General features: G+C 45.5%; 2 protein-coding genes across 3 annotated transcripts in view; both read right to left on the reverse strand.

Moving 5' to 3' along the window:
* Positions 1-2,845: 2,845 nt before the first annotated feature.
* Positions 2,846-7,759, reverse strand: LOC139176120 (uncharacterized). The gene is made up of 4 exons (XM_070767580.1): positions 7,664-7,759; positions 5,385-5,598; positions 4,681-4,905; positions 2,846-4,442 (listed from the first exon to the last, which is right to left on the reverse strand). The coding sequence occupies exons 1-4, from the start codon at positions 7,757-7,759 to the stop codon at positions 3,892-3,894; spliced, it is 1,086 nt and encodes a 361-aa protein (XP_070623681.1). The 3' UTR covers positions 2,846-3,891.
* Positions 7,760-14,415: 6,656 nt separating this feature from the next.
* ALKBH8 (alkB homolog 8, tRNA methyltransferase) overlaps positions 14,416-16,080 on the reverse strand; it is a 131,207-nt gene continuing 129,542 nt past the window's right edge. For both annotated transcript variants that reach the window (XM_070803360.1, XM_019975604.2), the window contains one exon: positions 14,416-15,372. In XM_070803360.1, the coding sequence (XP_070659461.1) occupies positions 14,815-15,372 (558 nt within the window). In that variant the 3' untranslated portion in view covers positions 14,416-14,814. The remainder of the gene's footprint in view (positions 15,373-16,080) is intronic.

Consider the following 16,080-nt stretch of genomic DNA (forward strand, 5'->3'; position numbering starts at 1 on the left):
GATTTTATCACATTAGACTTAATGTTGGGGTTGCTCAGCATGGTCGGTGGTCATTGTGGACTCAGCCCCTCCTCTGTGCTCACATTCCCTGTCCTCAAAGAAACATGCATGGCTCACTACAGAGAACCCTCTGATGGCACTTCTGTATACTAGAAACTGGTAATGGCCAAATGCGAGGAGAAGACACAGAAAAGGAACCCTGCTTCTGGGGTGCTCCACAAATTGCCAAAGCTCTGAAGTCCTTGCTACTTGGGATTTTGAAAAATGCTTCTTAATATGTAAATGGAGAGAGGAGGCCCATTGGGCTATTTTTGCTCCATTGGGAAAGTAAGTTGGATCCCTGCCTCACAAAACACCACCAAAGCATTTAGACACACACTAAGAACCAACACTTGAAAACTTGACACATTTTACAACTATTTTTGATGAGTGAATATCTTTTTAATTGAAGTATTATGGATTTTTAAAGATTTGTTAGTTTAAGGTGTATAGCAAAGTGATTCAGGGATTCAGTGTTTCACGTGCTTCCTTGGACAAAATTCACTCCACATGAGGGTCCCCTGGGCCATGTCCAATACTCAGAACAGGCAATAATCCTGAAAACACAGAGCAGCATGCGGTGGTGCTCGTGGGTCTTTTTTGACTGAATCAATTATTCTAACATGACACACAAAAGAAGCCTAGATGCTAGGAGGCGGATCCCCAAACCTATCTTCAAACAGGAGGCCTTGCTCCCTTGAATATGGGTGCGTGAAACTGCGCTTGGAAGGGAAGAGGTGTGTCATGAATATTTTGTCTACAGAGGACAAAGCGGTGTGCAGAGAGGATGCACACGGTGGTCCCAGGACACTGAGCACATGGAGACAGTAACTGGATTCTCCGCCCTGCTCTTGGGGCATTGCACTGTCTTCACCCCTGACATACGGTGAGGTGCTCACAGGTGTCCTGGAGAGTATGGTCACATGACCTGGATCTGTCCAATCAGTGTGTCCCATCCTCCCTGGCCACCTTGATTGGCTCAGGACTGGGGCGGTGACCAAACGGCGTCCAGGACCCGGACTCAGAGCTGGAATCAAGGGAAAGAGGACCTCTCGTTCTGCCGGAAGGGGCGGGGCCGGTGAGGTCAGTCTACAGCAGTGGGAGGGGCGTGAGGTCGGCCTGGGGCGGTTGGTAACCTTCCTGCTCCCGTCAAGGCACAGCCGCCAGCCTGAGGATGAGGGCGCTGCTGAGCCCAGGGGTTGAGAGCACCGGTTCCTGCTGTGGTCCCGGAGCTCCACCTGAGACCTGAGGGAAGCCCTCTGCCTGTGAGTCCTCCTGCTTATCTGTGAGCTTGTTTGAACCTCCCTGGGTTTTCTGTCCAGAGGGCTAAGTGGAGACCCTGGAAATGCTAGTGTGTGGGTTTTGGCTGGCTTCAGGGAAGAAATGCCAGATGACAACTGGGAGACTCCAGTCTAATCTGGATTCAGGTGATATCTCTTGAAAGTGAAGTGAAAAGTCCCTCAGTCGTGTCCGACTCTTTGTGACCCCAGAGACTATATGATCCATGGAATTCTGCAGGCAAGAATACTGGAGTGGGCAGCCTTTCCCTTCTCCAGGGGATCTTCCAAACCGAGAGATCAAACCCAGGTCTCCCGCATTGCAGGCAGATTCTTTACCGGCTGAGCCACAAAGGAGGCCCAAGAATATTGGACTGGGTAGCCTGTCCCTTCTGCAGCGGATCAGGATTCCGGACCCAGGAATCGTACCGGGGTCTCCTGCAATGCAGGAGACCAGCTGAGGTATCAGAGAAGCCCAACATCTCTTAAGACCAGCTGCTAATTGTAGGATTACCCTAAAGAGTCTTCACAGGATTAAGGTAGCAACCTGCTAAGCTGGCAATCAGTGTCCTTATTATAGAGGACAAAACTGGGGCTCTAAGAAGGGGGTAACTCAGCTATAGCAGGGAAGTGTGTAGCCAGACAACCCCCCCAGATCCTGCTGTTAGAACTCAGGGAGGCCACATGGTGGGGCTTGTTCGTGTGACAGGGACTAAGGCACCCAGCCCACTGGGTGCTGTGGGGACCTGACTTGGTAACTGCCATCTGGCAGCTCTGAGACTCATTTGCACTATAGTTGGCACTGAAGAGAGGAAGGGCATCTCCCTTCATCCACCCGACCACACCCATCGGGTACTCCCACACCCTGCCCCCTTTCTCTTGCTTTGTGAGGAAATTAGAGTCATGCTCATGTGACCACGTTGGCTGTCCACTGTTCACAGGATACCAACTGCAGCTGCTACAGCAGAGGCCAAGAGCCTTTGCCCCTTTGCCTCTTTCCTCTTCTCTTTCACCATCGGGGCCCTCCTCCACACTTGTACACTAGAGGCCTTTTCTGAGACATGCGGGGACCCTCCTTCAGTTTGCAACAGGCTGTATCCACTGCTGTCGTTTCAATGCCTCCCTTGAAACTCAGCTCATGAGCTCCTTTGCCTGCATTGTGGCCCCCTGGCTGCCACGGGAGGGACCGAGCTGACTGTGAAGCCAAAGCTCAGATCTGACAGCTGGGAATCTGTGTATAAAGGACCTGATTATTCATGCTGTAAAGGCTGTAGTAGGCTCCAGGGGTCCAGAACTAGGGCTTGGGCCAAAGTGACTCTACAGGCAAACGTTTTGATGCCTGGGGGGGCTTCTGGTTATAGTGGCGCTGGGGCGAGTTTCTTGAGGTTCTGAAGGCCCACTGTGTGCAGGTTCACGGTGCACAGAGAAGGGAAGATGGAGTCTACCCTGGAGGTGGTCACAGCTCCTGGATGAGCCAGACAGGCAGGCAGGTCCCAAAAGCACCTGAGCTGCCTTCATGAGGGAGTGGTGTGGGAGCAGAGGAAGAGAACCAGGTCTGCTCCCTTGTGTGGTGCCCGGGGCAGGTTGTCACCAGACTAAACACTTACCACGGTGATGACCATCGCTGCTGTCTGCAAAGGGTATACACTGGCGTGTGTCTTCATCTGAGCAGTCAGACTGTCTCTAAACTATACTGGCCACAGGCATGGCCTGTCCTTGGACCTTCACATGTTTCTTTTCTTCCTTACTGAACATTCATTTCCAAGAGGGTTTTTGGGCTATAGGATGTTGGGTTTTCTCTAGCTTTGTCCAATGAGGATTGCTTTTCTGTTGTTGGTGTGGTTCGTTTTTCCAGCTCTTTTTCTTGGCTTATTCTGTGAATTTGTTTGTGCCAGAGAAAGAGCTCAGCATCTCCCTTCTGGCTGATATGTCACACAACAGCAATGCCTACCAGGAGATTCTGACCACATTTGCCAAAAGGGCTTCGTTTTGCAGATGACATCTTGAAAGTACCTACACTGTCCTTACAGATACCCAAAGGCTACCTCAAAAGAAATAAAAACAAGAATTCTCAAGTTTAGTCTTCCAATATGTGGAGAGTCAGAAAAATCCCCTGGAGAAGGGAAAAGCTACCCACTCCAGTATTCTGGCCTAGATAATCCATGGACTGTAAAATCCATGGGGTTGCAAAGAGTCTAACAAGACTAAGCGACTATAACTTTCACTTTCAGTCAGAAAAAAATCCAGTTTTCTGTCATTTCAGTGATTGGCATTGATTGTGGACACCCAAAGAATGGGGAGAAATGGAGAAAGAAGACGATTAAATGCTGTCAGGTGGGGGAGGGAGGAACAGGGAGTGCTTGACATGAATCCCAGCTTTGCTGAGAAGTGGGGGGGATAGAATGAGAGGGTCCAAATGTAGACACTGGTGATGGTTACACAGCTTTGTGAAGGCCTTAAGATTCCCAGATTGCATCAATTAAAGTAAAATTTATTTAAAAAAACTTAACAGAAAAATATATATAAATCCATAAAAAAAAATAAAACCTCACAAGAAAACTAAACACAAACCAGATTAAAATAAGCTCAGGGGAAGGGAACTCAATTTCCCCTGGGTGGGGAGCGAGTTGATGGCGACCATGGGAATCAGACAGGGATGGAGGCGCTGCAGAGCCAACCGTGCTCCTGGACGAGGTGTTTCCAGAAAGGGATCTGGGTCTCTGTCCAGAGCGGGGGCCCATTCTCCCTGCAGGGGTGGGTGAGTCATCATGGGCATCTGGGTCTTGGGCAGGAGCCAGGGCAGGCTCTCCCTGCAGAGGTGGTAACTCATCCCCGGACAGGGGTTCTTCTGCCAAAGCCCGAGCAGGTACAGGTGCAGGTGGAGGTGGAGGTTTTCTCTGAGGGGGTGGGACATCGGTGCCTGGGGCTGGGGGTCCTGCAGGCACAGAGATCCGATCTTCTCAGGGTGCTGGCCAGTACCCAGCTGGCCCGGTGTCTTTGGGAGGGGAAATCTCAGGTCTCTATCTCCCCTCAGTGGATCCCTGGGTCCTGCACCTGTAGCAACCACCTCTGTAGGGACAGGTCTTGGAAGTGGAGCCTGGTTGAATTTGAAGGTCAGAGCTAGACCTGGGAGAAGAGAAAAGTTTGCCCATAGGCTAACCTTGCCATGTGCCTAACTGGGCACTAAAGCTTCCTAGAGATTCCCAAAGAATTCCCAGCATAGGAGTCTTCTCTGCAGTCTATAAGATGGGTGGTGTGAGGCCAGCCTTTGCTTCAGGCCCAGCCACAGCTCTAGGGGACTCCTCCCTGTGTGGCTCAGCAGCCCCTCCCCACACCCTCACATGCACAGCGCCAGCCTCCTCACCTCTGTGCTCTGCTGTGCTGGGCTCCAGGTCCTCCTGCTGCCTCAGAGGCAGGGGTTCTCGGGGCTCTGGGTTGGAGCCGGATGTGCTGAGCTTTGTGGGAGCCTGAGACTGGGCCCCAGGGTGTGTCCTGGGTGGTGTCTGGGCCACAGCCTTCCCTGCTTCCTCTTCATTCCCAGTTGGGCTGACCCCTCCGTGGGCACACTCACCTGGAGCCTGCACTGGGGCTCACGGGCAGGGGGGTGGTGGTCCAACCCCTCCGTCAGGGAGGTGGACAGGGTGTCCCCCTCATCGGCCACATCCAGTGGGAAGCTCTGCAATGATAATGACCGTCAGCCAGCCCTGCTTGGAGTTTTCCAAGCTGGGCCTGGCCAGTATGGCTGCTGCTTCTGCCCGCTCGAACTTCTGCTCCCAGCAGAGACATATGTCTGCTCAGGTACCTACCCAGGAGGAAGGAGACCCACCTGAGGGAGTGAGGTCAGCCTGAGCAGCCGGCCCTGCCTGAATTCTTCCCATCCTGCCTAGCCTGCTCTCCCCTGGGGTGTGGACACAACTGGCCCACAGGCTTCTGACCCACATCCGCTTGGGCTTGCTTGAGGCAGACACAGCCCGAGAAACCCCCATCCATGCACACAGGGAAAGGACTCAGGGTTACCTGGATGGGATGGGAGAGGGGACCTGGCCTGGCCTGGGGCTCCTGTGTTACCTTCCTTTTCCTTCAGGCAAAGGGACAGAGGCCTCTCGGGGGGAGCCTGAGCCAGCGTTGAGCACGTTCCCACACACTCTGCCTGTGAGCTCTCCCGAGGCCCCGGCCTCTGGGCAGGGGCAAACAGCAGAACATCTTGGCAGCAAGCGATCTGGCTGGGGGCTCCTCTCTGCTGTGGAGGCCTGGATACCCACGTTCCGGGTTCTGTTGGGTTCTGTTGCCAGGAAGTGACATCATTTCCTGGGTTCTTACTAAGGTCCCTTAAACAAAGTTCCCCATGGGAACCTCTGGGTTGACTGTTCACCCACCCTCTTAGGCCATGTGCAGGCACAGTGACACCCACACCACCCACCCCACAGCCTTGAAAGGCCTGGGTGCAGCCAGGGCCTGAGCTCTGAGGACACAGCTGCTTTCAGACCAGGCTCCTTCTTCTCATCTGTGATGTGGCTCTGGACAAGCCATGTGCCCCTCAGGGTTTCCCCAGTCTCTCCTTCTGCAGAATGGGGGTCATTCTCCCATCTACTGCCTAGGACTGTCGGCCTACAAGACCTCCATGCCTTTCAACCTGGGGCTGGTATCACATGGAGCTTGTGCGCTGGGACTTCCCAAAGGAAGGATTCAATACAGGGCTGACCTAGCACAGAATGGGGCAGAAACAGGCCTGGATGGGCTCTGGGACCTAGGAAAAGGCACTCCCCTTCCTGCCTATTTCGAGACCCTGATCCCCCAATGGAGGACTGAAAGAAGACTCGAAGGTCACCTTCTCTTATACAAAAGAGGGCCCAACTTTCTGGTCCTCTTTTTCCACTGAGATTCTGGTTCAAGTGCCCCATCTCGGCTTCTGTGGGTGGCTGAGCTTATAATGGCTCCCTGCATTCTTGTCTTTTACTTTCATAACCTTGGGTCATTTTCCCCGTTCTGGGGTGGATGGACACTGTCATTGCTTCTAACTTCCAGATAGATATATGAAAAGTCTCTAAAATCTACTCATTTCCTCTCTTTTGTTCAGTGTCTCTCTCTAGATGTTTCTCTTTCTTTTCCTTTCTGAATTCAGCCTATGTCTTCCTCTTTCTCTCTCTCTCTCTCTCTCTCTCCTGTGGATGGATGGATGCCTTTGAATGCACATGTATATTGTTAGCTTAGGGATAGATTTTAGGGACAGGTTAGGTGACTGCAGCCATGAAATTAAAAGACGTTTACTCCTTGGAAGGAAAGTTATGACCAACCTAGATAGCATATTCAAAAGCAGAGACATTACTTTGCCAACAAGGGTCTGTCTAGTCAAGGCTATGGTTTTTCCTGTGGTCATGTATGGATGTGAGAGTTGGACTGTGAAGAAGGCTGAGTGCCGAAGAATTGATCCTTTTGAACTGTGATGTTGGAGAAGACTCTTGAGAGTCCCTTGTACTACAAGGAGATCCAACCAGTCCATTCTGAAGGAGATCAGCCCTGGGATTTCTTTGGAAGGAATGATGCTAAAGCTGAAACTCCAGTACTTTGGCCATTTCATGCAAAGAGTTGACTCATTGGAAAAAGACTCTGATGTTGGGAGGGATTAGGGGCAGGAGGAGAAGGGGATGACAGAGGATGAGATGGCTGGATGGCATCACTGACTCGATAGACGTGAGTCTGAGTGAACTCCAGGAGTTGGTGATGGACAGGGAGGCCTAGTGTGCTGCAATTCATGGGGTCGCAAAGAGTCGGACACAACTGTGCGACTGAACTGAACTGAATTAGAGTGAGATAATGGAGAAGGCAGTGGCACCCCACTCCAGTACTCTTGCCTGGAAAATCCCAGGGATGGAGGAGCCTGGTAGGCTGCAGTCCATGGGGTCGCAAAGAGTTGGACACGACTGAGCGACTTCACTTTCACTTTTCACTTTCATGCATTGGAGAAGGAAATGGCAACCCACATCAGTGTCTTGCCTGGAGAATCTCAGGGACAGGGGAGCCTGGTGGGCTGCCATCTATGGGGTCGCACAGAGTTGGACACGACTGAAATGACTTAGCAGTAGCAGCAGTAGCAGTAGAGTAAGATAAAGGGTTTAGGTTGGAGTTGGTGTTGGGGGAAGGGACAAGGGTGGTGTGTTTTTTCTTGGAGACTTGAGTGCTGTTTGTTCTTAGTCTATTTTACATATGAACCGCTTATCAGATACATCACTTGCAAGTAGTCTCTCATGTTCAGTTTTTTTGATTTGTGAATGCTTAGCTTTTCTGTTGCAAAGCTGTTCAATTGGATGGAAACCCATTGGTGTACCTTGTTTTCCTGTTTCCCTTACTTGAAGAGAGACCCATTTCTGCTTCTGTCCACCAAATGCGAAGGAGACTCTCATGTTAAGGAGCCTACGACCAATGCTTATTTCTAGAAATCTCATAACATCGGTCTTTGGGTTGATGTGTTTCACTGATATTCAGGTGGTATGAGATAAAAACCAATAGAATTTTTTGGATGTAGCTGTCCGATTTTTCCATGGACATTTACTGAAGACACCTTCTTGTTCCCATTTGTATATTCTCCCCTTCTTTGTCACAGATGAGTTGACCATGGATGCTTGGATTTGTTTCTGGACTCTCAAGTTGATGACATTTCTCCAAAGACACACAAATGTCCAAGTTTTAGATGCTCAGCCTCACTAATCACTAGAGGAGACAAGGATCACCATCCCTCATTAGGATGGCCTACTGCATAAATTGTGTTGTTTTGTGTGTTATTTTTTCAAAGTTCATGATTTTTCAGAGATATAGTTATTTATGGTACTGTGGAAGCATTGGAAACATGCTGTATGAAGAGATGACTGATTTTAAAAATAATGATGTTTAAATATGTATAATTGAGTATTTTATACCTTGTTTGATAAAGCAAAAACTATTTAAACTGAAGTTGATCGTTTTTTATGGATATTAAAGAATATAGCCATAAAGTTTCACTTTTTACTATCTTCAAAGAAAAAAAGGTAAATTTTTGTTTCCTGTAATGTTATATGAAGGTCAGTCTAAAGGGTTTATTTAAAGCTTGTTCAGATGTATTCATAGCAGTGAAAATGCTGTTAACACCAGAAATGTTTTTCTATGATAGAAAGTCAAGCTGGCCTGTCTTTCTCAATAGCTTTTAATTTTGTGTTTACTACATCGTGTTTCTTTCTATTTCTTTAATTGGAGAATAATTACTTTACAGTCTTGTGTTGGTTTCTGCCATACATCAGCATGACTCAGCTACAGGTATACATATGTCCCCTTCCTGCTGAAACTCCCTCCCTTCTCCGTGCCCATCCCACCCCTCCAGGTTGTCACAGAGCACTAGGTTGAGCTCCCTGTGTCACAGAGCAAATTCCCACTTGCTCTGGTTTTACGTAAGCTCATTTATATGTCTCCAAGCTGTTCTCTCAATTGGTCCCACCCTCTCTTCCCCCACTGTGTCCACAAGTCTGTAGTCTGTTCTCTATATCTGCGTCTCCATCTCTGCCTTACAGATAGGTTCATCAGTCACATCTTTCTAGATTCCACAACCATGCATTAACATACACTTGCCTTTCTCTGACTTACATACTTTTTTTTTTTTTGGTGGTACTTTTCTTAATACTTGACCTAATTTGCAATGAAACAGTAGAAGGATTTCATGGACGAAAATGGCAACAACTGAGTGTTACATTTTAGCCTAGCACTCCAGGCCCAAGTAAATCTAGGGTAAATTCATTTCTATGACAGCTTCTTTGATCACATTCACTACTTTTCCCTGTTGTCATGTGTACAATTTTCTGTTCCCTACATAATAATTACACGTGTCAAGTATCATCTGTCAGAAGTTGTATAGCAATGAGGAAATATGTTCATAATGCAGACACCACAAACACCCTCCAAAAGGTGTATGTAATAAGAATACACTTTGTAATGAATTTCACGCCCTGAAAATATAGTTTAAAAATTGAAAAAAAATGACATTAATATGGGTTATAGATAGGTTTTCAGTGAAGGTGGGCTAGGCTAACAGCTAGGATCCCATCTTTCCTTAAAATGCAGAATTAAATATAAAAGGAACACACAATGGAGAAAAAAAAAAAAGACAGTCTCTTCAGTAAATGGTGTTGGGAAAACTGGTCATTGACTTTTAGAGATGGGGAAACTGAAATTCAAGCAGACTTGCCGGGCACCAGGGCATTGTCTGGACCAGCCTCTCGTCCTCCTGACCTGGCAGGTGGTCATCCACTTCCCGATGTGCAGCACAGCCGTAACCCAGCCTGTAGGGGTGCACTGGCTCATCCAGACGTTGCCCCTGAATAGAGGTTCCCAAGGCCAGCCTGGCTCTCAGGGACTGAAACAGCCTGCTGGATTCAAGGCTGGGATGGCAGTTGAGTGTTGCCAAATGAATGGGAGGGGAGAATAGAGCAGGCTATGACTGAAGTCCAAGGTTCCACCATCCTGGTGGGAAATGTGTTGTCCTAGACTCCAAACATTCACGACATACACTCGATCTGTGGTCTGTGGCTCAGACTTCAGCCTTTCAGGTGGGTCATTTGGGTGACCCTGACTTGAGCAGACACAGCTCTGTGGCCCTACCATTAGCTGTCGCATCCCTGTTGGCCAGAAAGGCAGCTGGACTGAAGGACAGGTGAGCTCGGATCACACCCTGGGGAGCGGGAGCACCAGGGCTGCCTTTGCGTTCCTTCCATTTTATTACAGTTTCCAAGTGTCTAGTTAGGAAGAGTGAAGTTGACCCCATTTTTTTTGTGGTGGAATCTAGACAGGGGCAAGGTAGGGATTTTTCTTAGTGTAGGCATGTCTAGAGGCAGCTTTTTCATCAAACTTGCATCTTCAAACACAAGCCCTTCCATGGACTTCACTTACTGAACACATCTTCAGGAATGACAGAGGTTTGTATATATCTGCTGTTTCACCTGTCTACCATCTGTTCTGCCTATCAGAGGGTTTGGGGGGGGGGGTGCAAATTTGTTGCTTTCATTGTTCATTTTGTACCTGCACATATATTTCAGCCCTCCTCATATTGTCTGTGACAATAATTTCCTAACAAATTAGGGTTCAGTTCACTTCAATTACTCAGTTGTGTCCAGCTGTTTGTGAACACATGGACTGCAGCACACCAGACCTCCCAGTCCTTCACCAACTCCCAGGGATTACTCAAAGTCATCTCCATTGAGTTGGTCATGCTATCCAACTTCTCATCCTCTGTCACCCCCTTCTCCTCCCACCATCAGTCTTTCCCAGCATCAGGGTCATTCAGATGAGTCAGTTCTTCTCATCAGGTGGCCAAAGGATTGGAGCTTCAGCATCAGTCCTTCCAGTGAATATTCAGGACTGGTTTCCTTTAGGATGGACTGGTTTGATCTCTTTGCTGTCCAAGGGACTGTCAAGAGCCTTCTCCAACACCACAGTTCAAAAGCATAAATTCTTTGGGGCTCAGTTTTCTTTATAGTCCAACTCTCACATCCATACATGACTACTGGAAAAACCATAGCTTTGACTAGATGGACCTTTGTTGGCAAAGTAATGTCTCTGCTTTTTAATATGCTGTCTAGGTTGGTCATAACTTTTCTTCCTAGGAGCAAGCGTCTTAATTTCATGGCTGCAGTCACAATCTGCAGTGATTTTGGAGTCCAAAATAATAAAGTTTCTCACTTTTTCCACTGTTTCCCTATCTATATGCTATGGAATGATGGGACCATATGCCATGATCTTTGTTTTTTTAAATGTTCAGTTTCAAGCCAGCTTTTTCTCTCTCTTTTTCCTTCATCAAGAGGCTCTTCAGTTCCTCTTTGCTTTTTGTCATAAGGGTGGTGTCATCTGCATATCTGAGGTGATTGATATTTCTCTCGGCAATCTTGATTCCAGCTTGTGCTTTATCAAGTCCAGCATTTCTCATGATGTACTCTGCATATCAGTTAAATAAAGAGAATGATAATATACAGCCTTGACTTACTCCTTTCCCAATTTGGAACCAGTCTGTCATTCCATGTCCAAGTCTAACTGTTGCTTCTTGACCTGCATACAGATTTCTCAGGAGGCAGGTCAGGTGCTCTGGTATTCCCATCTCTTGAAGAATTGTAGACAGTTTGTTGTGTTCCACACAGTCAAAGGGTTTGGTGTAGTCAATTAAGCAGAGGTAGATGTTTTTATGGAACTCTCTTCCTTTTCTGATGATCCAAGGGATGCTGGAACTTTGATCTCTGGTTCCTCTGCCTTTTCTAAGTACAGCTTGAACATCTGGAAGTCACGGTTCATTTACTCATGACCTGGATTGGAGCATTTTTAGCATTACATTGCTAACGTGTGAGATAAGTGCAATTGTGTGGTAGTTTGAGCATTCTTTGGCATTGCCTTTCTTTGGGATTGGAATGAAAACACCTTTTAAGACCCACTTGACTTCGAATTCCAGGATGTCTGGCTCTAGGTGAGTGATCACACCATGGTGATTATCTGGGGTTGTGAAGGTCTTTTTTGCACAATTCTTCTGTATATTCTTGCCACCTCTTCTTAATATCTTCTACTTCTGTTAGGTCCATACAATTTCTGTCTTTTATTGTGCCTATCTTAGTGTGAAAAGTTCCCTTAGTGTCTCTAATTTCCTTGGAGCTATCTCTAGTCTTTCATATTCTCGTTTTCCTCTATTTCTTTTCATTGATCACTGAGGAAGGCTTTCTTATCTCTCCTTCCTATTCTTTGGAACTCTGCATCAAATGGGTATATTTTTCTTTTTTCCTTTGCCTTTCACTTCTCTTCTTTTCATAGCTATTTGTAAGCCCTCTTCAGACAGCCAGTTTGCCTTTTTACATTTCTTTTTCTTGGGGATGATCTTGATCACTGCTTCCTGTACAGTGTCAGCAACTTCTGTCCACAGTTTTTCAGGAACTTTGTCTACCAGATCTAATCCATTGAATCTATTTGTCACTTCCACTGTGTGATTGTAAGGGATATGATTTAGGTCATACCTGAATGGTCTATTGGTTTTCCCTACTTCAACTGAAATCTGAATTTGGCAATAAGGAGTTCATGATTTGAGTCACAGTCAGCTCCCAGTCTTGTTTTTGCTGACTGTATAGGGCTTCTTCATCGTTGGCTGTAAAGAATATAATCAGTCTGATTTTGATATTGACCATCTGGTTATGTCCATGTGTAGTGTCATCTCTTGTGCTGTTGGAAGAGGGTGTTTGCTATGACCAGTGTGTTCTCTTGGCAAAACTCTGTTAGCCTATGCCCTGCTTCATTCTGTATTCCAGTGTCAAATTAGCCTGTTGCTCCAGCTATTTCTTGACAAATTAGGGTGTGTGAGTGCAAAGTCACTTCATTCGTGTCCCACTCTGTCCTACCCTATATACTGTAGCCTTTCAGGCTCCTCTGTCCATGGTATTCTCCAGGCAAGAATACTGGAGTGGATTGCCATGCCCTCCTCCATGGGATCTTCCTGACCCACATAGAGCCACCTGTGAAGCCACACAAATTAGGGGGATCATATGTATTTTCATTTTGTAATCTATAGCTCTGTACTGCTAAAAGACTCTTAGTTCTGGAAGGATCTCTTTTGTATTGAAATGTTTCTGTGATGAGCTGTGAAAGATACCAGGATTCTTGGCCTCCAGAGATGAGGAAATTGATCCAGTGCCAGTGATGCGGCTTGATTGCTCAGAGCTTTTTATACAATAAAGTTTTATTAAAGTATAAAAAAGATAGAGAAAGCTTCTGAAGTAGAGATCAGAAGGCTAAATTTTTAGCCTGTAATTCTTTCTTTTCATATCATGAACCTTACAAATTCATCTAAAGGGCAAATGTATAATCTTGTACTGAAATTCCATGACAAAGGTAATCAATATCTCATCTAAGAGTTATTGATCACTACTGTTTCTGCAGGGCTTCCCTGCTGGCTCAGTGTTGTAAAGAATCCACCTGGCAGAGAGGAAGACACTGGAACCCACCAAAAAAAGATATCCCATATCAAAGGACAAAGGAGAAGCCAGAGCAAAATGGTAGGAGGGAAACAATTACGATAAAATCAAATCCTATACCTGCAGGGTAGGCCACTCACAAACTGGAGAACAATAATACCAAGGAAGTTCTTGCACTGTAGCGAATTCCATCGACAGAGGAATGGGTAAACGTGGTATATATATACACATACACACAATGGAATATTACTCAGCCATTAAAAAGAATGAAATAAGGCCATTTGCAGCCACATGGATGGATCTAGAGAGTGTCATATTGAGTGAAGTAAGTCAGATAGAGAAGGAGAAATATCATATGAAAACCCTTACATGTAGAGTCTAAAAAGAAATAATACAAATGAACTTATAAAACAAAAAGAGACTCACAGGGTTGGAAAACAAACTCATGGTTGCCAGGGGGAAGGGATAGTTAGGACTCTGGCAAGGTCATGTACATACTGCTATACTTAAAATGGATAACCAACAAAACCCTAATGTATAGCACACGGAACTCTGCTCAATGTTATGTGCTAGCCTGGATAGGTCTCAGAGGGGTTTGGGGGAGAATGGATATAGGCATATGTATGGCTGAGTCCCTTTACTGTTCACCTGAAACTATTACAACATTGCTAATCGACTATGAAGTCACGCAGTCACGTCGGACGCCTTGTGACCCCATGGACTACGTAGGCCACCAGGCTCCTCTGTCCATGGAATGTTCTAGGCAAGAATACTGGTGTGGGTTGCCATTCCCTTCTCCAGGGCATTTTCCTGAACCAGGTATCAAACCCAGGTGTCCTGTATTGTTTATTGTCTGTCTTTCCTTCTAGAATGTAAGCTCAACAAGGGCATCGACTTTGTATTTTTCTTGTTCACTGTTCGCCTCCCAGAACTTAAAATAGTGACTGGTACATTGTACAATTTCAGTAAGCTTTTATTGGATGAAAACCCCTACCTTAATGTATGGGTACTATCCAACTGACTAAAATTTTACTGAGTACCTATGATGTGTCAAGGCCTGTGCTAGTAAAGTGCAGTGACAGAGTGGTTATCATCTGTGATTTTACAGAGCTAACAATCACAGATAAAATTTCAGACAATTTTCTACTGAACAGGAATATTTTTTTATTGATAAAAAGTTACGTGATTACTTCGTTAAGATTCTACATAATTTAGTTCATTTAGCAACACTTTGTAACAAAAGTTTATCTTCAAAATGCTGTACTCTTACCCCAAGATCCCAAATATTTCAGGAACTACTTCAATTACTTTAAAAACCATCCCTGTTCCTCCATCATGGATTAAGTGATGTCAGCAATAGTAGTAGACTGAATATATTCTAACTAGTCTCTACTTCCAAATTTCTCCCAGGCACTCTCCTTTGATACTTTTCCACACATTTTCTCTTTAATTAAAAAATATAGGTAATTTAATCTCATTTAAAAAAAAACAAAACGCTGAGCACTTCTTCCCTATATATAATATGTTCATAGAGATAATCAGACCTTTTGAAGAATTACACACCAGTTTCCCTGATCATAGTAACTTTGCAGTATGCTGATATTATTCAAAGTCCGGCAGGCAGCTTCCAATTCTCCCTCACAAAACACATGGTAATAACGATGAAACACAGGACCTGGGTCACGGGATCCTAATGGACCAAATGGCTCAACACGCTTGTCCTTACCAGGATTTCCCTTAAAATGCCAGGGAACCAGTAAGTCTTGAGAATGAAAAGAAGTCCTGTTAGTATGAATAGGCAACTTGGAATTAGCAACATTCTTTGAATTACATCCCCCATCTTGAAAGTCATTTATGGAGGAGACAGAGTGTGCTGAGTCTTGATTGCCTACATTAGGCAACTGCTTCACAAGCAACTCTTGCACTGATGCATCATTGCTGATTTCCTCTTTCATGCCTTGGCTAGTTCTGTTTTCTCTAAGATACTTGGACTTCTTCTTATTATATTCTTGCTCCATAGCCCAAACATAGATGAGTGCCTTCCCACCAGGTCTTAGGAGTCGAACAAGTTCTTGGAGAGCTGCCACTCTACGCTCCTAGTGGAAAAAAACAAGAAAGAAACAAAACTGTATTGTTGTTTATCAGCCAGAAAGAGATACAGAGAGGAAATGGGAAATATGATTGACTACAGGACTGTTTTCAATTAAGATGGACAGCACAGAAAATCAAACATAAGACAAATCTTATATAAAAAAAAAAAAAGGAAAAAAGAAGAATTGTGTTCTGCAGTCAAGGAGGGTAAAAGGATAAATAGAAAAAAAATTTTTTTTTCTTTCCAATAATGGGCACAGAAGGTGTTCTGTTTTGTTTTGAATTCAGTTAAGGTGCCAGTAACTCCAGCACAGAGGAATCTATGTTACTGCTTAGATCAGGAGAAAATGAGTAGTACTCAGGAGTAATAAGATTTTTTTTCCTATAAAATATTAAATTCACTTATTTTAAAATGAGAAGCATAGTGACTAATTAAAAACATTAGCATACCACTACCAGTTAAATACTTGAGTTTTGAAAAGAAAAGAATATGAAAAGAAGAAAAATAGAAACTCAGATCTTGGGAATGAGAGAAACAGCTGAGGAAGTAAGATGGGAAACAGAAATAGAGAAGAAGCTCAGAGGCTGAGAAGAGAGAACAAATCCTCAAGAGGCCTACAGCTGATCTCTTAAAGTCTCTTATAGCTCAAGTTCTGCAACTCTGTGTATTTGAGGAAGACATTTAAAGATGAGTAAGACTCAGGCAGGAAAAA

This window comes from Bos indicus, chromosome 15, assembly GCF_029378745.1.
Source record: "Bos indicus isolate NIAB-ARS_2022 breed Sahiwal x Tharparkar chromosome 15, NIAB-ARS_B.indTharparkar_mat_pri_1.0, whole genome shotgun sequence".
NCBI lineage: Eukaryota > Metazoa > Chordata > Mammalia > Artiodactyla > Bovidae > Bos > Bos indicus.